This window comes from Phodopus roborovskii, unplaced genomic scaffold, assembly GCF_943737965.1.
Source record: "Phodopus roborovskii unplaced genomic scaffold, PHOROB, whole genome shotgun sequence".
In the NCBI taxonomy this organism is placed as follows: domain Eukaryota; kingdom Metazoa; phylum Chordata; class Mammalia; order Rodentia; family Cricetidae; genus Phodopus; species Phodopus roborovskii.
The window spans coordinates 51,618-76,301 of NW_026125342.1; the positions used below are offsets into that span (position 1 = coordinate 51,618).

General features: G+C 38.6%; 1 protein-coding gene across 1 annotated transcript in view; it reads right to left on the minus strand.

Annotated features, from left to right (window-relative positions):
* LOC127214280 (tubulin polyglutamylase complex subunit 2) overlaps positions 1 to 24,684 on the minus strand; it is a 29,611-nt gene that overhangs the window by 2,476 nt on the left and 2,451 nt on the right. Inside the window, exons 2-5 of the mRNA XM_051174682.1 lie at positions 17,414 to 17,493; positions 12,033 to 12,120; positions 11,502 to 11,627; positions 1,586 to 1,699 (exon numbers count right to left, since the gene is read on the minus strand). Of these exons, the coding sequence (XP_051030639.1) occupies positions 1,586 to 1,699; positions 11,502 to 11,627; positions 12,033 to 12,120; positions 17,414 to 17,493 (408 nt within the window). The remainder of the gene's footprint in view (positions 1 to 1,585; positions 1,700 to 11,501; positions 11,628 to 12,032; positions 12,121 to 17,413; positions 17,494 to 24,684) is intronic.

Genomic DNA, 24,684 nt, shown 5'->3' on the forward strand with positions numbered 1-24,684 from the left:
AGTCAAGAGGAATCTATAGCAGAAAGATTTTAAAACATGAAACTCTTTCCCCTTCTAGCCTCCCAGTTCTGTTCTCGCATGGTTGATTTTACCCATTCCTAATTGATCACATAAGGGATCTTTCTGTTGGTTTTGACCTTGAGGCATTTCATTAAGGCTATCTTATATCTTAGCAAATGCTTCTGTTCTGAGTGGACTCAGCACTCCCTCCTTTTTTTTTTTTTTTTTTTTTTTTTTTTTGATGGAAAGAAACTCTGAATGATCAATCTTTTACAAAGAGGTCTCTAATCAGAAGTGCTATGAAAACAGACAAACAACAACAAAAATCAATGTGAAAGATCTATACCAGTGGTTCTCACCTTTCCAAACACTGTTACCCTTTAATACAGTTCCTCATGTTGTGGTGACCCCAATTGTTATGAATTGTTATGAATCATAATGTAAGTATCTGTGTTTTCCAATGGTCTTAGGTGACTTCTGTGAAAAGGTCATTTGACTCCCAAAGGGGTTGTGATCCATAGGATGAGAACCACTGGTCTATATCACCTCACTCCTGCAATCCTGCTCTTATGACATCCTATCCTAGGTCAGCTAACCCAGGCACTATTACACCAGTTCCTATCTTGTACCTGTCTCATTAGCTTTCTAGAGAGCTGTAGCATCTCTTCCTCTTTTCCTTCTCCAAACTACCTGCCCATTTTAATTTGAATCCTGCCACTCTCCTAAACAGCCTTGAACAACTCTTTAGTCTTCTATAGCTGTTCAGACCTTTTTGTTTGGCTTTCCAAGATCTGCATGAGAGGAAGCAGCTGGCATTCAGGCTGTATCTCCTTTGGATGAGACGAGCTCAGGCAAACCACTTAAGTTCATTAAAAGAGAATTGTCATTACCACAAATCAGTTGAACTTTTTCTTGATTATGGCTTTTAGCCATTTGTCCCTTTGTTTGGTTGCCTCTTTCTCTCCTCCCTCATATCTAATTCTAATCATTGTTTCAATGCAGCTCCACGTCTTTTGCTACAACAGCTTTACCTGGAAATGATCTTTTCTCTCCAGAGGTAATTTCTAATGTTTATACCTCCTCACACCACCAGAAAGAGGTAAGAAGAGAGCTTAACTGTGTTCAGATCTAGATTCAGTCCCTAGGCCTGAAGTGCTGCTGTTTAGGTGTTCAGTCTCTCAGTAACTATCATTTAGTCTTGCTTTCTCTTGGTTTTGAATGTGGGGACTTGAGGTCTAGTAATTCATGTTTCTATTGCTCTTAACTGGCTTACATATAAAAGTATAAAGGAAAGCTAACATATTTCCTGAAGGCTTATTTAATGCAAGGCCTTATGAACAGAATGACTAGTTCTTGAAACTTTTCTTATCTGTCCCACTGATGGTCACAGGGACTCACACAAGGCGATGGAATAGAGAAATCAGCCTAGTGGGAAATGTTCAGAGAGGATCAGAGGGGCTGAGTCTTGGCACAAAGAATAGACCTGGAAGCATTTCAGAGAGTTTTTGTTCACTTATGGTTGACAGGCAAGTTCAAGGAAGACCACATCCACACTGTAGGATCATGCTTTGGAAATGATCTTTACCAGGTTTCCCATGTTTGTAGACGAGGCAAACCTTCCCATTACCATTGCACGAATCCAGCTCAAATATCACACTGCGACAGTCAAAGTGAGGCTTCTCTGGCTGGTCTTCATTGCCTGTAAACCCAGAAATCAATAGTAATGTTCAAACAAACTCAACTCAGATACAGCATTATCCTACACAGCACTATATATAACTTTGCAAAGATGGTGAAGGATGTTATACTGTAAATTCTCTGGGATTCATTGATACATCAGGCACTCTTATTACCAGAAACTGAAGGCAATCTGGGGGAAAGAACACTGAACATCTTGAGAATGGAGCCCCATATAAAGGCAGAGCATTATGAATGTTAGGATGCTGATGGAAGCCTCTTCCTGTTTCTAGGCTTGCTGTATTAAGAATGGGATCCATAGTTTTGGGGGAGGGTAGATGAATCATACTTTATTCCACCTCCCACTGACAGGTATTCATCTTATTAACCTCTGATGATATTCCAATTTGTTCTAATTAATCTATTTCCCTCTATCAATACGGTATTTTCCTGACTGGTAACCTCTGATTAGATGTCAGAAATTGTTAACCTTTTATTGTTGAGTGCTAAATGTTTTTTACTTTATAAACATTCTTGAACTTTGTTCTTAACACAGTTAAATTACTTAGAAACAAATACTTTGGGCTTACTTTTAGGATTTCTCAGGCAGAAGCTGGGGCTGGCGGTATAGCCTATAATACTAGCATTTGGGATATAGAGGCAGGAGGATTAGGAGTTCAGGCTCACCCTCAGCCTGAGTTACATGAGACCCTGCCAGAAAAGAGAAACATGAAGAAGTTAGGCAGGATCAGTGGAATGGTCTTCTGCCATTACCAGAAGTATAAGGTTAGTGGTAGGATGCTGTTCTAAGTCTGCAGCATCATCCTTCAGTTCCTCCCTGAAGCTCCCACTTGGTGTTAAATCCATCCATCAACATAGGCACACTGTCTTAGAGTCTGTGCCTGAAACAATGCTGGGGAGAAACCCTTGAGTTCTTCATGTTATTTATAATTTAGGTTGGTTCTTGTTCATTGGGTTGACTTTCTTCAGGTATCTACATAGTTTTAGTATCATTTACTTTCTGAAAACTTACTTATAAAAAAAAAATCCAAGGCCTTGGGTTGTCACCTCCTTTTTATATAAAAGCCTTTTTAAGCTATAATTCATCTACCATACCACTTATGTGAAATATAGAATTCATGGCTTTTAGTATATTTTACAAAGTTATGCCATAGTCATCATAGTTCATTTTACAATTTTTTTCAGAGTGAATTTTGTTTATATCTCCCAGGACACTGAGTTAATAAACCTAGGATCAGCCCTTCCCTTCCTGCCACGTTGTTATGCCCCAGCCCTCAACATGGTACAACTATAGGCAATGCCTGCCAGAAGACCAGGTAGGCAGCCCACTGTTCTCCAAAGCCAGAGGAAAGTTTAGGGGTAGGAGGTGCGGCCCAGGTCCTCTCTATTATCACAGATCCAATTCTCAGGGTTGCCCCTAGAGCTGCAACAGAACACCCATGTGGATGCTTCCTATGGATCCCTCAGACCATTTCCTCCAGACCTCCCATCCCCCAAGAATATATCAGCTGAGCAGGTCAGTAAAACAGGGAACACCCAGCCAACACAATCTCTGAAAATCCAGAGAAACAGAAACCAACGAATAAAACTCCTACTCAATGGAGATAAACCCAGAAATCATAGCTAGACCCATAGTCTCCCCAAACCCAGATGCCTAGATACCAGTTTAAGAACACAATGGCCAGGGCAATATGTCACCACCATAGTTCAGCTAGTCTACCACAGCAGGTCCTGAATATTCCAACATAGCTGAAACAAAAGAAAATGACCTTAAAACCAACTATATGGAGATGACAGAGGTCCTAAAAGAGGAAATGAAAAACAACAACAACAAAAATCCCATGAAGAAATTCAGGAAAATACAACAAACAAACAATTGGAGGGAAGGAATAAATCCCTCAAAAAAAAAAAAAAAAAAAAAAAAGCCAAGCAAAAAACAAACAATTGAAGGAAACAAAACTGCTCAAGACCTGAAAATGGAAATAGAAGCAATAAAGAAAACACAAACTGAGGGGTCCTATAAGTGAAAAATTTAGGAATGCAAACAGGAACTAGAGTGGTAAGCTTCAACAACAGAATACAAGAGACAGATGAGAGAATCTCAGGTATTGAAGATAGAATAGAAAAACTAGATAGATACATTGATCAAAGAAATGTTAAATCTAAAAAATTCCTGACATGCAACAGCCAGGAAATCTGGAACACTATTAAAAGACCAAACATACAAATAATAGGAATAGAGAGGAAGGAGAATACCATCTCAAAATCCAAGAATATATTTCTACAAAATCATAGAAGAAAAATTTCCTAAACTAGAGAAGGAGATGCCTATCAAGGTACATGAAGCATACAGAACACCAGATAGATTGGACCAGAAAAAAACATCCCCTCACTACGTAGTAATCAAAACACTAAATATACTGAACAAAGAAAGAATATTAAAACCTGCAAGTAAAAATGACCAAATAACATATAAAGGCAGATCTATTAGAAAATTACACCTGACTTTTAAATGGTACTGCAGACTCTAAGAGACCACAGATGACAGCCCAGATTACTATACCCAAGAAAACTTTCAGTCACCACAAATGGAGAAAACAAGATATTCAATGATAAAGTCAACTTTACAAACCCAGCCCTACAAAAGGTGCTAGAAAGAAAATTCCAAACTAAGGAGGTTAACCACACACATGTAAATTCAGGTAATAATTTCACATCAGCAAAACAAAGAGAATTGAAGCATGTGTGTTTCTCTGTGTAACTTTGGCTATTCTTTACCTCAGTCTGTATATCAGGCTGGACTTGAATCACAGATTCCACCCACCTCTGCCTCTGGAGTGCTGGGATTAAAGGAATGTGCCACCACACCCAGCTAGCTACTACTCTATTTCTTTTTTAAGGACTTTCTCTATCCTTTTTCTTTTCTCTCCCAAGCCTATATAAATGTTTAGAGGGGTTTTTTTTTTTTTTTTTGGTTGTTGTTTGGTCTCCCCCCCAATCTGTTTTTACTGTATAGTATATCTTCATCTTTTTCCAGCCACATGAGCCTTTTATCTGCTAAACAGCGTGGCCCTACCCTATTCCTTGGCTTTCTGAGAGTAGCTTCATGGTGGAGTACTGGTGGGAGCCATGCTTATTGCCACAACTCTTCCAAGTTTCTAGGTCCATGCCAGCACCAAAAAGCTTCTTCAAAAAATGGTACTGGTCAAACTGGATGTTGGTATATAGATGAATGCAAATAGATCCATGTTTATCACCCTGTACAAAATTCAATTTCAAGTGGATCAAAGACCTCAGCATAAAACCAGATACACTGAACCTTATAGAAAAGAATGTGGGTGAACATCCTTGAACACACTGGTCTAGGAGACAACTTTCAGAACACAGATAGCCTGGGCACTAAGATAAACAATAAATAGGATCTTGTGAAATTGAAAAGCTTCTGTAAGGCAAAGGACACCATTAATTGGACAAAGAGGCAGGCTATGGAATTAAAAAAGATTTTTACATCTTCTACATCTGATAGAGGTCTAATATCCAAAACACAAAAAACTCAAGAAACTAGATATTAAAAAACCAAATAATGCAAATAAAAATGGGGTACAGGTTTAAACAGAATTTTCAATAGAGGAATCCAAAATGTTTGAGAAATATTTAAAATGGTCAACATCCTTAGCCACCATGGAAATGCAAATGAAAACTACTTTGAGATTCCATCTTACACCTGTCAGAATGGATAAGATCAATAACACAAGTGACAGCTTATGGTGGAAAGGATGTGGACCATTGCTGGACGGAGCATAAGCTTGTACAGTCACTATAGAAATCAATGTGAAGGATCCTCAGAAAACTGGGAATCAACCTACATCAAGTTCCAGTTATACCACTCCTGGGTATATACACAAAAGATGTTCTGTCCTACCACAAGGAAACTTGCTCAACTATGTTCATTACAGTTTTATTCATAATAGCCAGAAACTGGAAACAACCTGGACTTCCCTCAATGGAAAAATAGATAAAGAGATTGTGGTACATTTACACAATGGAGTATTACTCAGCTGTTAAAAAAATATGACACCATGGAACTTGCAGACAAATGGATGTAATTAGAAAAGATCATCCCAAGTAAGGTAATCCAGACTCAGAAAGACAAATATGGTATGTATTTACTTATAAATGGATATTAACTGTTAAGTAAATGATATTCAAGCTATAATCTACAGACCCAGAGAGGTTACGTAAAGAGGAGAACTATAGGGAAAAGCATGGCTCTCCCAGGGAAGGGGAAATAGAATATATTCTGAGGGTGAACTGGAGACAAGAGCATGAGGGATCAGGTAGCTGTAGGGGTGTGTGTGTGTGGTGTGTGTATGTGTTGGGGGGATGGAGGGAGAGAGTGTGGGGAGAGGTAGCTGGAATTGGGGGAACATTTTGGGGATGGTGGAGATAACTAGTACAGTAAAAACTTCCTGGAATCTATGAGGTTGACCCTAGTGAAGACTCCTAGTAATGGCAAGGCTTTCATTCAGTTGAGTTGTTGGCTGAGGAGGTCCTATGGAGATCTCTACACAACCCAAGCTGATGCTGACAGAGGTCACACTATAAAAATTAACAATGTGTGTGTGTGGGGGGCATTGCCAGGGATACTTCCATTCAACTTACTGAACATAGAGGGGTTGAGCTCCAAGCCCATATCTTACATTCTAGTCTCTTTGGTGTGAGAAACTGGACACCGAGCCAGCCACAAAACCCTCCATCTACAATCGTCCTCTCTATAAGATGTGCTGGGGCAATTGTGACACCGAACACGTTGGAGTGTCCTACCACTGTTTGGTTTAATTTGAGGCCCACCCCACTAGAGGGAAAACATTCCCTATACTCCCTGGATAGCTAGGTACCAGAGACTGGATAGCTCAGAGACTAAGGTCCACTTGTCATCAGAGAGGCTTCCTCCAGCAGCAGATGGGAACATGTGCAGAGACCCACAGCCAGATATGGGGGAGGGGGGTGGAGAGTGAGATGTGTGTGTGTGCATGCATGTGTGCATGTGAGAGACAGAGAGACAGTATGTATGTCTAAATTGGAGTCTTCTGCCAGGTTTGTCCCTTTGGAGATGGGGAACCCTGCAGAAGGGCAGGAGGAGAAAAGACTATAGCATTCAGAGGGAATGGAGGACACCAGGAGAACATGGCCCACTGAATCAATAAACAGGGCTCACAGAAACTGAAATGGCAAGCATGGGTCTGCACCAAGTTCCCTGAGTGTAGGTTATGATTGCTAGCTTGCTGTTCTTGTGAGACTCCTGTTGGGTTGCCTTGTCCAGCTTCCATAGGAGGGCTTTCACCTTGTCCTGTCTCACTGTCATCTCTTGGAGACCTGCTCTTTTCTGAAGAGGAAATGGAAGGTTAATAGATCTGAGGAGAAGGGAGGTTGGGGGAGGGAAAACTGTAGTTGGGATGTATTGTATAAGAGAAGTATGTGTTTTTAACCACTGAGCCATCTCTCCAACCCGAGAAGAATGCATTTTTAATAAAAGAAAAATTAACACATACAAAGAGGAAATAACTAGAGAAAGGTTGCCCTCCAGCATCTTGTCAATCCCATTTGCTGACAATCACATCTCTCATTTACCATGTTTATGTAATACTTGATCAGAGAGATGACTCTATATCACAATAAAAATGTTAACTTCTACTGTAAAATTAAATGATTTTTTTAGAAATAACAAATATATTGCAAAATAGTGTTTTTAAATAAAATATGACTTTCAGTGAAAAAAATCTAAGAGCAATTTAGTATAATTTTGGGGTTTAATATTTTCTGTGAATCCTGGTTGCTTCAGTCTATAGATGACTCACACTTGAGCTTCAATCCATGTGAAGAGATGTTTCTTCCAGTTCATGTGTTTCTCTTGGGTACAGCATTTTGCAGCACCAACCCAAATATGAGGGTGGGTTTTATGAGAGCCATCTTTCATAGGCCCTGTAATCTATTTTATCCTTTGGCTGAATAATGGGCCACATGGTCAGTTTTTCAGTTGCACGCTGCCTCCTGAGAATAAGGACAGTGCACCCTGGGCAAAAGCCATTCTTTACGTTAAGTGTCCCCTGGATTCTCTGGGCAAAAGCCACCCTTCACATTAAGTGTCCCCTGGATTCTCTAGCTTCTTCTGAATGTTGCTGTGATGTTTTACCTCATCACATTGGTAGCTCTTATTATGTTTCTAGGAAGATGATTTTTAAATCTTGCTCCACTTTGCAGTCTTCAACAGGGAGGCTACTCTCAATCACCTATTTGCCATTACCTTAAGAGGAAGTATCTTCATCAGTTTAAGTATCCTAAAAAGCAGGATGCAGGTAAGTTTTGCTTTTTATTTCCATCTAATAGTATTTTCTTCAAAAGACAGATTCAATTCAGTATCACTTACTACAATCATTGATCTATTTCATTACATTTCTCATGTTATATTTTCTTCCTTTTCCTCTTATTTCTCCTCACAGTCCCCCTTTTAGACTGGAGGTGTCAATGTAGATTTTTATTCCTTTACTGTGTCAACATTGCTGAAGTCTCTGTCCACTCCAATTTAGAGTTGTTAGGTCACGAAGGAGTGAACAGCTCTTGCTTGTGTCTGAGGTAAAAAACTATCACAAAGGCTTCCTAATTTGCATACTGTATTCATTTTATACACATTACGTTTTCTGTATTAAATTTTCTCATAAATTTAGACTGCAGAAATTCAATAGACAATTTCAATGACTGTCTCCATCAAAGGATTAACATCAACTCTGCAATGGCCTTCAGCCTGTTTCAAGGCAGCCTATGTGAATTTTGTCTTTATAAGCCCCTCCTTTCCAAAACTTTTCTGGGCATACCTGTGGCTCTGTCATAACCACAAGCCAGACTGGAATTCTATTCATTCCCAGATAACTTTTTTCAAGAGTCACTCTCTCCATTGTTATTTAGATGGACAAATAGTTAGCTTCTATTTTTTTCCCTCACATAATTAGAACCATATGACTACTTTAATCAAAAAGTGCCAGGGCTAAGGACTCAGAGGACTCAGCTACTCTGTAGGTGACTTCCTCATGGAAATTGTTAATAAACAAAACCAACATGGATTTGCATAGTTACAATTCATTAAATGTGTGGTAATCTCTTAGGCATAGAAAACAGATACATCACGGCACTGTTTCTCCCAATAAGGTGTAAGACCTCATTCCCACAATAAAGGAAACCTTTTGCTTTTCCAGCATTGTCTCCATTTTTCTATATGAGAAGCACTGAAACCATTGTGTTAGTTTGTGTGTGTAAGGGCTTCAGTTTTAAAGTACCATAAACTCAGTGGCCTAAATGGAATGTTTTGCCTCATAGACTTGAAGGGCACAAGTTTGAAATTCAAGTGCCCAGAGGTCACTCCTTCTGAGGGCTGTGGGGAAGAATCTGTTCCAGACTGCTCTTCTAGCTTTTGGTTTCTTGCTAGAAAGTGTGTGTGTGCACACATGCTCTTGGCTCAAAGAAAAATCACCCCCAACTTTGCCTTTATCTTCAAATGGCATTCTTCCCATGTGTGCCTGTCTCCAAATTTCTTCTTTTTATAGGGCTTGCCCTGTTCCAGTATGATCTCATCTTAACAAATTCAAACTGTAGTTTGGGGAAGAGATCACACTGAAGTACAGGGAGTTATGGATTGCAGATATTTTTTCAGGGAATGGGCTATAAATTAACCCACAAAACTTTAACCTAGCCTCTATTTACACTTTTAAGTTTAACTAAAACAGGGTAAACATTTAAAAAATATTCCTTATATTCTATTCAAAAGTTATACACCACAGTCCTAGAAATTATGACTTTCCTGTTATAACCCAAGGTACATTTACTTTGCATATACAGGACTCCCCTCCCCCAGTAACCACTGAATGTTTCTTTCTATTTTCTAATTTCCACTACCACACACAAGAAACTTGTGTTAATAAGATTATTATTCCTCCACAAGTACTTGCTATTTTTCCTAAAAGCTTGTCATCCTCTCCCCACTAGTCAGGGAGTACAGATGTCTGTCCCCCTGAACACCCCCCCCAAGTTTGGATGAATCCTTTCAATCTGTAAATACATTTTCTTCTAAAGATCAAAAAGAATTCAGACTTTATTTAGTTTATGTTTATTAGTTTTTTCCTTGAATGTATGTCTGTGTACCATGCACATGCCCTGGTGTCTGCAGAGTTCAGGAGAAGACATTAGATTCCCGAGAACTGCAGTTGAAGTTGGTTGTGAGCTAGCCTGTGGGTACTGGGAAGCATACAGAAGAAAAAGTCCTCTTAACTGCTGAGCCATCTCCCTAGCCCAAAGACTTACTTCTTAGGGCCTACAATGAGACTGAAGTCTAGTTGTTATACTACTGTAAAATGTATAGAGCCAGCAGAAACCAGAAGGCTCAGTGGTTTTTATACCTACATGGATGTAGACACTGTGGTCTCTACTCCTCATTCAGCTCTTCTGCCAGAATATCTTCTCTAGTGTGTTTCATGTCTTCTAACCTCAAGGGCAGCAACAACCTTGCCTGCCTGTTTAAGTACTTCTTTGCCTTTTAGAGAAGACTTGCCATACATGTATTAAGCCAATGTAACTAATCCCCCCACTTTTGGGGAGCCCATAGCTCGTTTTTCCTGTACCCATGATTTAACCAGTCTGTCTCTTGACTCCTCTGGTACTATTCTTCCTTGATCAACTAGTTATCAGCAAAGCCTTACATTATTGCCTTTATAAGGACTTCGGTAAAACTTTAAGACTTAGAAACCAGTTGTTTATTTTTCCTTCCTTAATTAATTCCAAATTCCATTGGAAGAAATAATTCTGTACAAATCGAAATAGCCTGCAGGACTCCTCTGTTTTAATACTGCCCTGGTCAATGGCTTTTAAGAACATTGTATTTCTGAGAAGAAGGAAAAATGTTAGGTGTTGCCAAGAACCTTTCCCCTACCTTGTCTTTTCTTCTTTCCCCAGGAGCAGAGACTTGAAGCCTGTAGGTAGAACCTATATATATATCTCAACCATGAAGAAAAACAAAACAAAACACAATATCCCAAAAGGCTGGTGCAGTAGGAAGCCTGTGGGACTGCCTTTCTCAACCTCTCACAGCACTCCATTCTCAATTTTTTATGGAAAAATAAACTGCTACTTCAGAAGATGGTGTAATTGATTCTGCCATAGCAGTTAACCACAGCTCTGACTAAAGAACTGTTTATATACACACCACTGCTCTTAGTCTCTTCTAGCTATTTGATCTGTAAGCCACTTCATTCTGAAGTGGTAAAGTGATTAGAGGTGGGAATGGAGAGAGAAGTAGTTGTATTTAGGCTTCCATACTTCTTGAATTTGTTTTAGAAACAGTCACAGTATATAGTTGGTTGAATTCAAATGCATGATTCTCCTGCTACAGCCTTCCAAGTACTGAAATTATAAGCCTGAGCTACCATGGCTGGCCTTGAATTGTTGAGTTCTGTTTAATCAATAACACTGATTCCCTCAGTTACTACTCATTAAGTGTCTCCACACACATGTCTGGCACTAAAATGGTACAAGAAACAAAATAAAAGACATGGTCCTGGAATTTCTCTCATGAAATTTTCCTCTGTTGATATTTGTTTTCTTCTGCTTCTATCTTATTTCCAGAAGCTACGGATGAAAAGAGGTGTAGTTTAGTGGAACATAGTGTAATTCTATAGTACATTGCTATAGCTCTCAGTATTCTAAAATTGAGACAAGAAGGCTAATTTCTAACCCAAAGCAAGAGTTCTACCAGGTACCTTCGTCATCATCCTCTAGGTCCGCCAGAGTTGGTGCATTAGGAAGTGAGTACATAGAAGACTGGGTGAGCTGAGTCAATTTTGAAATACCGTTAATCACCATGCTTCCCAATGGAATGATGTGCTCTACGGGAACAAAAAGAATGACAAGTGGTAGCCTAGACAATGGTGACCATAAATTTTTTTTTCACTCAAATAACCCAATCAGCCACTGATATTGGCTCCATGGCTGAGGAACATGATAGAAAGTACATAGGAGGAACACTTCAATATATATGCAAAAAACAGAGGAGCTGAGTGCCAAAGATGATGAGCAGTTCCCAACTATCTTTATTATGGTGCCATTGAAGAAAATATTTTAAACTGTTTGAAGACTAAATGACTTAAAACATATTTCACTCTATTCCCTTGTATTAGCCAAACTACGGTCTTTCTTTCTTTTAGATACTACAATTCTAAGGATCTTCAGAGTTGCCTCATCTAACCTCTTCACCAAGAAAATGTTCTCCAACATCAAGGAGGATGACTTACCATCTAGCTTCACACTCCATGTCATATGAAAACCATTGGTCATCAAATAGAAGTTTCTCACATCTTCAGGCATCACACAATTGTTTTTCTAGAACCAGAAATTTCTCTGTGTTAGGTCAGGTGCTTGGAGAGCAGATTAAGGCAATGTTTCAGAGCTTTGCCTACAATATTAACCATCTTCTTGATCCCCCAAGTAGGAAGATTGATATTACCTATAAAAGTCCTAGACAGGTACTGGGCCCAGCAAGCAATTACCAGTGTGTTTGTGTGTGTGTGTTCAGATAAAGTAGATTAAGTCTCTGTTCTGCCTTGACATGTGAGCTGGAGATGGAGCTTGAAGAGAGTAAAAGCTAAGAGGGGACAATGGAATGTAGCAAGGGATAGATATTCCAAGTAAAGTGTGACACCATCAGAGCAGACCGCCATAAACTTTATATTCATGAGCATGTATTCTAAAACAAATTATTGGACAGGAAAACACCTTAAAAGTGTGTCACATATGCTACTTCCATAGCATTTACTACCATGCATCTATTTTAATAGTTGTGGTAGTTACAAAAAGATTGTAACGAAAGTATTTCATGTGGATAAAAAAAGTAACCCAAACTTGTGGTGTGTCGAACACAGGAACAGCTTAGTGGTTTTTTTTTTTTTTTTTTTTCTGGCAGTAATAGGGGCAAGCCTTGAATTCTAACTCACTCAAACTCATGTACAGGCCTGACTAGTCTTCTCTATTCAACTCAAATCCCTGAAATTCAGAGAGAGGTAAGTTCTTCAGACCTTTCTGGAACCTTTTCCAGTAACTTGACATGGCTACAGAGGCAAAAAGACAAGACAGTAGCAACTATCCAAGCTTTTGGCTTAGTGGATCCTTGGAAGAAGTGATATAGACCACTGTGGAGTCCTTTACTTTGGGTCATATTGTCAGTTTTAAATACTAAATGTGGTGGTGTTCTGCAGCAGGACAATCTGGGTTCAGTTTTCAGCTTTGTCATTAGTCAGGTGACCTTGGGCACTGTCCCTTAAACTGCTAATTTAGGTTCAAGAATAAACTTTAGTGTGAAATCCACAGAACACTAGGGGTGGGGGAGGCAACTTGATAGGAAGAGGACTGAGAAGTGATTTTAAGCAGCATTTCTAGGTTTTGAAATGGACAGCAGTTTTCATTTTAGTGAATTAAATTTCCTTTCTGTTTCTTGTTTGCTGTGTGCGCATGTATGCATGTGTGTGTATTTTTTAACCAAATACTTCCCAATCACACTTAAAAGATTCTCAGACTTTATTTCCTACTTAGTAAAGTATCTTGAGCAGGGCTTAATTTTAATGTCTTCTGCTCATTTTTGGGACTTTCAATGGACACCTGAAGTTAGGTGTTGTTAATATTCTAATTTTTGAGAGAGTCAGTAAAAAAAAAGCTATGTAACAAAAAGGTTATCATTAATATCACACAAACTTGTCTCTCCAAGATATACCGGTATAGTAGTGGAATAAATGTTATGAAAGGAACCATTCACTTTTTGATTTGATGCTGCTAAAATGATCAAGAACCCAAGAATAGACAGGATATGGGCTGGAAACAATACCCACTGCTTGTTCTGCTAAAGGACATACAAGTATACCCATAGATCAGTGCCTTGCTCAAATATCAGAGAAGCTTTCTCTTGCAGTAGATGGGGATTAACAGAAATCACAACTGAACAATGTGCAGAGAGTGAGAGATGAGTGACTTTGCAACCCCTTGCCAAGGCTCAGGGACCTATGAAGAATAGGCGGTAAAAAGATTGTATGAACCAAAGGTGAGAGATGACTCCAGGGAAATAGTGTCTTCAAGATACAATGGGACTGAAGAACAACATATGAACTCACAGAGACTGTGGGAGCACACATTAGACCTGTTCAGGTTCAAGTCAGATAGTGTCCCAGAACTGAGAGGGGAAAGTAGACATAGGGTCTCATCCCTGACCAAGGAGCCATCTGCCATTGATACTGGCTGACAACGGGAAAATCAGTGTTCTCCAGTGGAGTCTCACTAGGTAAACCAATCACACTTTAGGGTAGGCCCTGTGCACAGGAGTAGTTAGCCAACACACACACACACACACACACACACACACACACACACACCACAAAATCAATAGTATTTTTGTAGACTTTTTGTTGCATTACATTTTGTCTTGGCATTTTTTGTCTTAGTCTTTTGCTTGTTTTGATTTTCATTTTTGTAGGGTTTCTTGCTTCTTGTTTTTTGAGAGACATTAAAAGGAAAAAGAAAAGAATGTAAAGTTTGGTGGGTAGATAGATAGGTAAGGAGAATCTGTGAGAACTTGGGGAGGGGGAAAAACATGAACACAATATATTGTGTGTAAAAAAAATTTCAATTAAAAAAAAAAAAAAGATGTTTACTTCTGTAGCTCTAAGAGGCCAGGACCTACTGGCAGATTTTGAGTGCTGGTGCCATCTATTGGTAGAGAAACAGAATCTGGAGACACAATACATATACCCAAATATTTAATAAAAATATTTATTCTAACAGAGGTACAGACTCAGTTTTAATAAAAGTCTGGCATTGATAACTTTTATCCACAGATAACTTTTATCAGTGGAAAAATCATTCATAAAAATAAAAACAGAGTTAAACTATGCTCTAGACCTTATGTACATAACATACATTTATAGTTCACTTCAACCAAAAACTGCAGAATAACACTCTTCTTATTAGAACACAGAACACTCTATAAGGAAATTATAAGCTATAAAACAAGTCTCATGAAATTCAAAGAAAATTCTGACCACAATGGAGTAAAACTGGAAATTAGTAAGAAGGTCTTGAGAAAATAAAAATATATCAGTTAAACAACATTCTTTTCAAAAAAAGCTAAATCAATACAGAAATCAAAGAGAAATGTAAACATTTCTTAAAACAAGAGTGTCTTAGTTAGGGTTCTCTTGCTGTGAAGAGACACCATGGCCACTGCAACTCTTATAAAGAGAAACATTTAATTGTGGTGGCTCCCTTACAGTTCATAGGTTTAGTCCATTATCCTTGTGATGGGGAACATGGCAGATGTAGTACTTGAGCATATATGAAACCTCAAAGCCACCAACACAGTGACATACTACCTCCAACAAGGCCACACCTACTCCATCAAGGCCACACCTACTCCATCAAGGCCACACCTCCTAATAGCTCCACTACCTTTGGATGGCATTTTGTTTTTTCAAATCGCCACAAAGGGTAATATATAAATTAAAATATATTAGTAACAAAACCTACCAGGAATGGCAAAAACAATATTAAGAGTGAACAGTACTAAGAATGCCTATACACACATACAGAAAAGAGTTGAAATACATATCCTAATAATACAACAAAGGAATTAGAAAAGTAAGAATAAACCATAATTAGTAGAGGAAATTTATAACCAAATAAAAATTTAGAACAGGAGGACTCAGAAAGCTTGAATAGAGCAATAATGAGTGAGAATAGGGCAGTACTAGTCTTCCAACAAGGAAAACCCAGGGATGTATGGCTTTATTGGAGACCTTGCTGATGAGGGATGCCCTTCTGTATATATGTTCTTATTGGTTGATGAATAAAACACAGATTGGCCAGTAGTCAGGCAGGAAGTATAGCCAGGGCTACCAGATGAGGAAAAGGCTGGGGAAAGGATGTCCCATGTACCCTGTAGATACTGGGAAGATTGGACATGCTGGGCTTTCTTTGGTAATGTAGAAATACATAGATTAGTGGCTATGGGTTAATAATTAAGAGAGAGCTAGCCAGTAAGAAGCCTGAGTCATCGGCCAACAGGTTATAATTAATAGACTCCTCTGAGTGTTCATTTGGGGCTAAATGATGGAGCAAAGGCAGAACAGAAAATTCTTGCCTACACCTTACCATATACGTAAGGAAGACTATTATTTATTTATTTACTTACCTATTTATTTATTTATTTATTTATTTTCAGTTTTCAAGACAGGGTTTCTTTGTGTAACAATCCTGGCTGTCTTTGAAATCACTCTGTAGGTCAGGCTGGCCTTGAACTCATAGAGATTTTGCCTGCCTCCACCTCCTGAGTGCTGGGATTAAAGGTGTGAACCACTAATATCCAGCTACAATTTCTACTCAAATATTCCAAATGTACTGAAAAGAGGAAACCCTTCCAAATTCATTTACAAAGACAACATAACCCTGATACTAACAATGTTCAGAGTAATGCCAAGGAATGGCAGTAGAGGAAGAGAGGCTGTAGATAGCTAGAGAATAACTGAGAGGCAAACAATGGTACAATAATTTAGATCAGGGCTTGGTAAATATAGCACACAGCCCCTCTGCACCTGTCATGTCACTTCTTTTTTTATATAAAAATTATTTACTCAGTCATGCACTTGTATGTTGATAGCTGCTTTCAATATTCCCATAGTAAAAATGAGTTGCTGTGACAGACTGAGATGCCAGAGCCTAAACTATTATTTGTTCCTTTAACAAAAAATACTTCCTGAACCCTTACTTGGACATGTTTTCTACATACTGTGCACGCAAAAGACAGATGATTAAACAGTTAGAAGGAAAACATACTGAAGTTTTCGCTTTGTTTTATTTAGATGTTAAAGAAGGAAGCTGCCGATCTACTGCAGAGAGGAAAAATGAAGCACCTGAAGAGTAAGAGCTTGAGGGGCTGAAGGGGATTGTTACTTGTTATGTGGTAAATGCTTATAATATAGCCACAGCAGGAGTATGTGAAGGACTTATCAGCAAGGAAACCTAGACTCTATGACCATAATCTAAGTAAGGCTAAAAAGAAAAGGGCCATTTGCCAAATTGTGGGGTCTCTGTGAGCCATTGTTTCATCATCAGCAGACTGTACTGGAGAGTCCAATCCAAGCACAGTCAGGGATGCTGTAGCTATGCAATGTCACCAAGATGCTCAATAATAATGTAGCTCTCCTGGCCCTGGGATGTTTGAAAATTCAGAGGCAGATTCTTTCATTACATACAGACCATGAAAAGTCCTGTTAATGAAAAGCATTTAAGTTTGATTAACTGAGGAAAACTGGGACGCACCAATCACGGGATCCAGTTAGCATTTTTTTCTGCAACTCTTAACCATTTTCTCTCTAGCCTGATGCATACTAATAGGCATCTTTTACTTTCACAGCTGGACTTGTAGTTTTGTTGTATATGTATACAACCTAAACATCTACTGCTTTCACAGAATTACAAGGGTCAGACAAGACGCTTCGCTGAGAAATTGGAATGGAATAAAAGGCAGCTGTAGCCTGACAGAAGAATAAGTTTCTTGCTCTAATCATTTCTTCCCAGGGGCATTTAAATGACCTTTCTTTGTTGGGAGATAAAGAGTCAACACAGACACACTTACTTGTTCCCATGAAGAAATCATATGACGTTCAGCAGGCAGCTTTTCTATTATGCTCACTTCTGTCACACCTGGGGAAGATTCTGGAAGAAGAAAAAAAAATATAGTACAAAGTTGTAGTTGGCCTGTTCACACATTCTGTACTGTAGGTTGGTTAAGTGTTGATTGCTGCTCTGTCTATCCAATCCTTTGGATGGGCATTTACCTCCCCTGTGAGCAAAACAAAGGACTGGCTGATCCCTCAGTGGCTCAGTACCATAACCTTGAAGGACACAGCATACTTCAAAGGATGACCACCACCTAATCACCTCTACCCTCTACATTTATATAGTTGAACAAAATACAGAGATTCTAAACTTTCAGTGATTTCACACTGATTTCTTGGTAAATGTCCATAGTTATACTTAAAGGGAATAAGGAATAGCACCTCTTTAACTTTCTATAAGAAATAAGACTTAACCAGGCATGGTGGTACATGACTTGAATCCAGCACTCAGGAATCAGAGGCAGGTAGGTAGGCAGGTATGTGTGAGAATGGTGCCAATATGGTCTACATAGGAAGTTACAAAACAGCCAAGAAAACATAAGAAGACCCGGTCTCAAAAAACCAGACTTAAAAAAAATGATTTATAACTTGGTTCTAAATAAAATGAATCTCCTGAACATATAATTCTACTTGATGGAGTTCAGGATTTAAAAGCTAGGCTAAGCTAGGCATGTTGGTACCAACCTCTATTGAAGTACTTGCCAGAATGAGGGAGTTGGGTCTACCAGAAGTCAATGCTACAGTGTATTTGTGAATTCCAGGCAAGCCTAGGCTGCATAACAAAATAATGCCTAAATAAATAAACAAACAAATGCAAAGCTGGGGTTGGGAAGATAGCACAATAGGCAAAGCCTGCTACTCGAGTTTTGATATGTAGAGGAAATGAATGCTCATCCATAAAAGAAAGAACAAAAACACTGCTACCAAGAAGACAAAAGGAAATGATTCCTCCCTTACAGATTTCACAGTGCCCTGAAACATCTGTAATTTCAGACTGTAGGATTCTAGAATTCTGAGAGTAATTCTAAGCCACTCTGTCTGTGGTACTTCTTATGGCAGCCCTAGTAAAAGTCTACCTACTATGCACCAAACACAAGAACATCCAAGTTCATAAAAGAGACACTACTACAATTTAAATTACATATTGACCACCACACACTGACAACATGAGACCTTACTTTCATCAACAGACAGGTCATCTAGACAAAAACTAAACAAAGAAATGCTGGAGCTTATAGACATTATAAACCAAATGGACCTAATGGAATATTTCCCCCCAAACACAAGAGAATATACTTTCTCTATACCTCATGAACTTTCTCCAAAATTGAGCACAAAATAGGACACAAAACAAGTCTCAACAAATACAGGAAAGTAGAAATAACTCCCTGCACACTATCAGACCACCACAGATTAAATCTGTTTATCAACGACATCAGAAAAAACAAAACAAAACAAGAACGGAAAGCTTACAAACTCACAGAAACTGAACAAGTCTCTAACGAAAAATGGGTCAAGATAGAAACTAAGGATTTCCTAGAATTCAATGAAAATAAATACACAACATACCTAAACTTATGGAACACAATGAAGGAGGTTCTAAGAGGCAAGTTCACAGCACTAAGTGCCTACATAAAAAAGAAAAAAAAACAAAAAAAAAAAAAAAACAAAAAAAAAAAAAAAAAAAAAAAAAAAAAAAAAAAAAAAAAAAAACTGGGGAGATCTCATACTAGCAACTTAATACCACACCTGAAAGCTCTAGAACAAAAAGAAATCACATCCAAAAGGAGAAGACAGGAAGAAATTATCAAACTAGGCTTACTTAAATCAATGAAATAGAAACAAAGAAAACAGTACAAAGACTCAATGAAACAAAGAGTTGTTTTGTTTAAATTAATCATCAAGATAGACAAACACTTATCTAAATTTACTAAAAGAATGAGTTTCCAAATTAACAAAATCAGAAACAAAAAGTGGAACAGAACAACAGACACCAAGGAAATCCAGAGAATTTAAGGACATACTTTAAAACCTGTCTCCACCAAAGTGGAAAACTAAAATAAATGGGTAAGTATCTTTATAGGTACCACTTACCAAAGTTAAATGAAGACCATATAAACAATTAAAATAGACTATAACCCCTAGTGAAAGAGAAGTTATTAAAAATCTCCCAAGGGGGTAAAAATAATAATAAAGCAGTACAAGGATAGATAGCCAGTACAGAATTCTAATAGACATTCAAAGAAGAGTTAATGCCAATAGTTCTCATATTCCAAACAACAGAAATAGAAGGGACATTGCTGATTTCATTTTATGAGGCCACAGTTACTCTGATCTCTAAACCACATAAACATCCAACAAAAAAAAAAAGAGAATTACAGAACAATTTCCTTTACATACATAGATGCAAAAATACTCAATAAAGTATTTGTAAACCAAATCTTTGAGCACATAAAAATGATTATCTACCATGATCAAGTAGGCTTAATTCCAAAGATGAAGGAATGATCTAATATATGGAAAAAATGTAATCCACCATATAAACTTAAAGAAAAAAAAACACACAATTATCTCATCAGATGCATAAAAGGCCTTTCACAAAGTTCAACACCCCTTCATGATAAAAGTCTAGAGATTAGGGACATATTATAATATAATAGAAGAAAGTTTAGAGCAATGCTGTAGCTAACATCTACTTGAATGGAGAGAAACTACAAAACAACCCCACTAAAATCAAGAACAAGACAAGGTTGTCCACTCTCTCCATACCCACTCAATATCGTATTTGAAGTTTTACCTAGAGCAATAAAACAACTGATGGAGATCAAAGGGATACAAACTGGAAAGGAAGTCAAATTATCTTTATTTGCAGATGATATGAGAATATATATAAGGAACCCAAAAATTCTTCTGGCAAACTCCAACATCTGATAAACCCTTTTAGCAAAGTAGCTACAAAATTAACTCTGAGAAATCAGTAACCCTCCTGTGCACAAATGAAAACTGGGCTGAAAAAGAAACAAGAGAAACAACAACTTTCACTACAGCCTCAAATAATTTAAAATATCTTGAGGTATTTTTAAGTAAGCAAGTGAAAGACTTGTGTATGATTAAAAATGTTGAGACACTGAAAGAAATAGGAGACTGACATTGCTGCCCCATCTTTCCAGATCTCCCATGTTCATGTATCTGTAGGATTCACATAGTAAAAATAGATATTCTTTCAAAAGCAGTTTACATAATCAAGGCAATCTCCCTCAAAACTCCAACACAGTTCTTCACAGATCTTGAAAGGCAACTTTCACCTTCATCCAGAAACACAAAAAAACTCAGGATAGCAAAAACAATCCTGAATAATAAAAGATATTCAGATGATTATCACCATTCCCAATGCCAAGTTATACACAAAGACATAGCAATAAAAAGTGTTGGCATAAGTTTCTGTCCCGCAAACCACTCCTAAGTAACCAACCACACAGAGGTTCAATATTAATTATAAATGCTCAGCCAATAGCTCAGGCTTGTTATTAGCTCTTACATTTAAATTAACCCATATTTCTTATCTACAGTTTGCCATATGGCTTGGTACTGTTTCTCAGTATGGCATGTCCATCTTGCTTCCCTCTGTCTCCACTGGAGACTGCACAGACTCTACCTTTCTCCCCAGCATTCTCAGTTTGGCCCTCTGACCTAACCATACTCTGTTCATTTACTGGCCAGTCAACTTCTTTATTGAACCAATCACAGCAACATATATTAATACAGTGTAAAGGTATATTCCACAAAAAGGGCCTGGTATTGCCACAAAAATGTACATGCTGATCAATGGAATTGAATTGAAGACCCAGACATAAATCCATGATGGGAGATGTCATTCTGTAAATATGTTTCTCTTATTGGTTAATAAAGCCCTGTTGGCCAATAGGAAAGCAAGATAGGCAGGGCTAGGAGACAAGGAGAATTCAGGGGGAGATGGGAGGAGTTTCAAGATGTAGGACCAACAGGGTAACACTCTGGATCCTCTCTCTGGTAAGATAAGACCACATGGAAATACTTAGATTGATAGAAATGGGTTAATATTTAAGACAGAGCTAGCCAATAGGAAATACTAATAATAGACCAACAGCTTTATATCTAATACAGTGTCCCTGTGTGTTATTTGGGGCTGATGTGGCTGTGGGACAAGGCTGGCAGAAAAACAATTCATAATAAATCCACATACCGATGGGCTCCTAATTTTTGATAAAATATCCACTAGAAAAATACACTAGAAAAATGGTGCTAGTCAAACTGGATGACTGCATCCAAATAGATTCATATTTAACACCATGCACAAAATTCAACTCCAAATTGATCAAAGACCTTAACATAAAGCCAGATTTACTGAAATTGAAAGAAAAGAAATTGGAGGATATAAATGAATTCATCGGCAAAGGCAACGACTTTCTGAACAGAACACTTAACATAGGCACTAAGAGCAACAACCAATAAATGGTCCTCATGAAAATCTTATGCAAGGAAATGGATACAAAGCAGCAGCCTACAGAGTGGGTAAAGGTTTTTTACCAATTATACATCTAATAAAGGACTAATATCCAAAATATATAAAGAACTCAAAAAGGATACAACCCACCCAATTAAGAAATGGTGTACAGCTCTAAACAAAGAATTCTTGATGCAGGAAATGCAAATGGCTAAAAAAACATTTAAAGAAATGTTCAACATCCTTAGTCATCACGGAAATTCAAGTAAAAACACTGTGACATTCCACCAGAATGGTTAAGATTGGTAACACAAGTGATGGTTTATGCTGTCAAGGATGAGTAGCAAGTGGAACACTCCTCCATTGCTGGTGGGAGAGCAAGTGTGCAAGATTTCATTTTACACCAGTCAGAATGGCCAAGATCAATAAAACAAGTGACAGCTCATGCTGGTGAGGATGCAGAGTAAGGGGAACACCCACTCGTTGGTGGTGGGAGTAAAAACTTGCACTCTCACCATGGAAATTGGTGGGAAGTTTCTCGGGAACATGAGAATCAATCTACCTCAATATCTTGCCATTAGAGTGTTCTGTGGGTGGGAACCTGGTAGTTGCTGGTCCTCAAGGGTGAGTGAGGTTTGTTCATCTGTGCTTCAAGGGGCTTACATCACCCCATTTGGTGTATTGATAAACAAGTAGGGGTTAGGAAATGGGGACATGTTATCATTAGACTACTTCCTGCTGAATGGGGCCATAGAAGTCCTTGAGGCTGAACTTGATCTTCATGGTCGGGGTATAATTAGAAATTGCATGCCTCTGTCTTCATAGCTAGGGGCTAGTAATTCTGTAATAGCAGCTGATTAAAAATGTGGTTAGAAACCTTTTGGATCTGTCATTGAAGAAAGCTAGACAAGAAGTTTATGAGGCCAAGTGCAATTAGAAGGACTAAGAAAAGGAGAAGGGGGTTAAGAAGGGTAGTCTGCAATCTAACATTGGACTGTCAATGATCCACTCGCCAGAGGCATTAAACTTTTTCTTACTTTTTTTTTTGTTTTTTGTTTTTTTGAGATCTGTCTGGAGTTATTGGATTTTAACTTTTACTGACTAGTTGACATGGAAACAACATTCTTCCCCTAGGAAGAGATAAAGACTGCATCTCTCTGCTGTTAGTAAATCTAATCCTCGCTGTGGCACTAGGATGGCCAGTGAGTCTATTTGGCTCAATAGGGTAAAGATGGTCTGAGACACCCACTGTACATCCTGGATAAACTTAGACGAAAACTGATGGTAAAGAGCTAGGAAAGTAGTCAGTCAGTCCTGCTGTTCCAGTAGCTACACCCAGGGCTGTGAGAAAGGGTAGTATCTGAACCACTCATTTGTCATGCCATGTCACTATATATATAAACCCCATGATGGGAATTGGCAAGGGTTGTTTACCAGGGACTGAACACATTGCAACTTACATGGAAAGACATCATGGTAGTCTGGAGCCAAGGAATACCACAAAGTCACTGTAAGCATAGCAGTTTACAGCTATGCTCCAGGAAAAGGTTTCTACATGCAAGTGTAAAAACTCTGCTCAGGCAGGAGAGAGGAGGGTTTCCCCAGCCAAAGTGTTACAGTTTTGCTCCATTCTGTCTCTGGAGAAGTGTTATACCTCTGCTCAGGTCCCTTGAAGTGTAACACTCTGGTCCTCTCTGGCTCTCATTAAAGTTGTTACAGCTTAGCTCTGTTCCATAGAAAGTGTCACAGCACACAACAAACCTCACTCAAGAGCTTTATTGGGAAGGAAATATTCAGGAGGGTGACTGCTTCTAAGGATGTGAAGCAACTGCAAACTAAACAGAGTACAAAGCTTATATAGGGTTTTTGGAGGAGGGGGAGGCAGAGCTTTTCCAGGGTAGCTTGGGACTGGTGTTTTTTTTTTTTTTTTTTTTTTTTTTTGGTAGACTGATTCTCATGCAAGCTCAGGGATTGGTGGGATTTTATGCTCAGGGATCTCAGAGATTGGTGGGATCCTGCAGCCTGACTCTGGGATAAGTTCAGACATTGGTGAGATTTCAAGCCCAAGTTCTGGGATCAAGTCAGGCTCAGGCTGTTTTTCCTTAACCCTGGTCTCAGGTCAAGTCAGGGGCAGGGTATTCATTCTTTGGCCTCCTTTTTACTATAGGTATTACTCCTCATTTTGGAAAAAGGAACATCATGGCACAAGTCCCAGACCACCTATCAGGTAAGCAGCAGTAAACCTGAATGTCACAGAGGATGAAGGTGTTAGGAATATTTGGACATAGGGCTAGGTGGCAGTGCTCAGAGTCAAAGTATTATTACAGTCTGAGGGTTTCAGTGTGTTCATAAAATATGTCCCCAACAAGTTAAAACAGTCTATCATTGGGGGAGGGGTAAGGAGTGGTAGTGGTATTTGGCTCAGAGGAGTTAATGAGAGAAAGATGACAGAGACTAGTAGTCCAATGGGTGAAGCTGACTTGGGATGGACAAACAACTAGCATTCTCCAAATTGGCCAAGCAGAGTGTTATTCAGTAGTTGATATGCAATTAGGATGGAGGATGGCCCAGATTTGTCCCACAGTAGTTGCAGTGCCAATATGGGTCACCTCTTTTAAGTTTCTGGCCACTTTTCACAGTAATCTTCCTTCTGTTCATAAAGAAAACAGGCATGGGTGTAAGCCCCAGTTAAAGAGAGATGGATAAGGGGGTTGAAGGGGACTGAATCAAATAGGACCCTCTTAA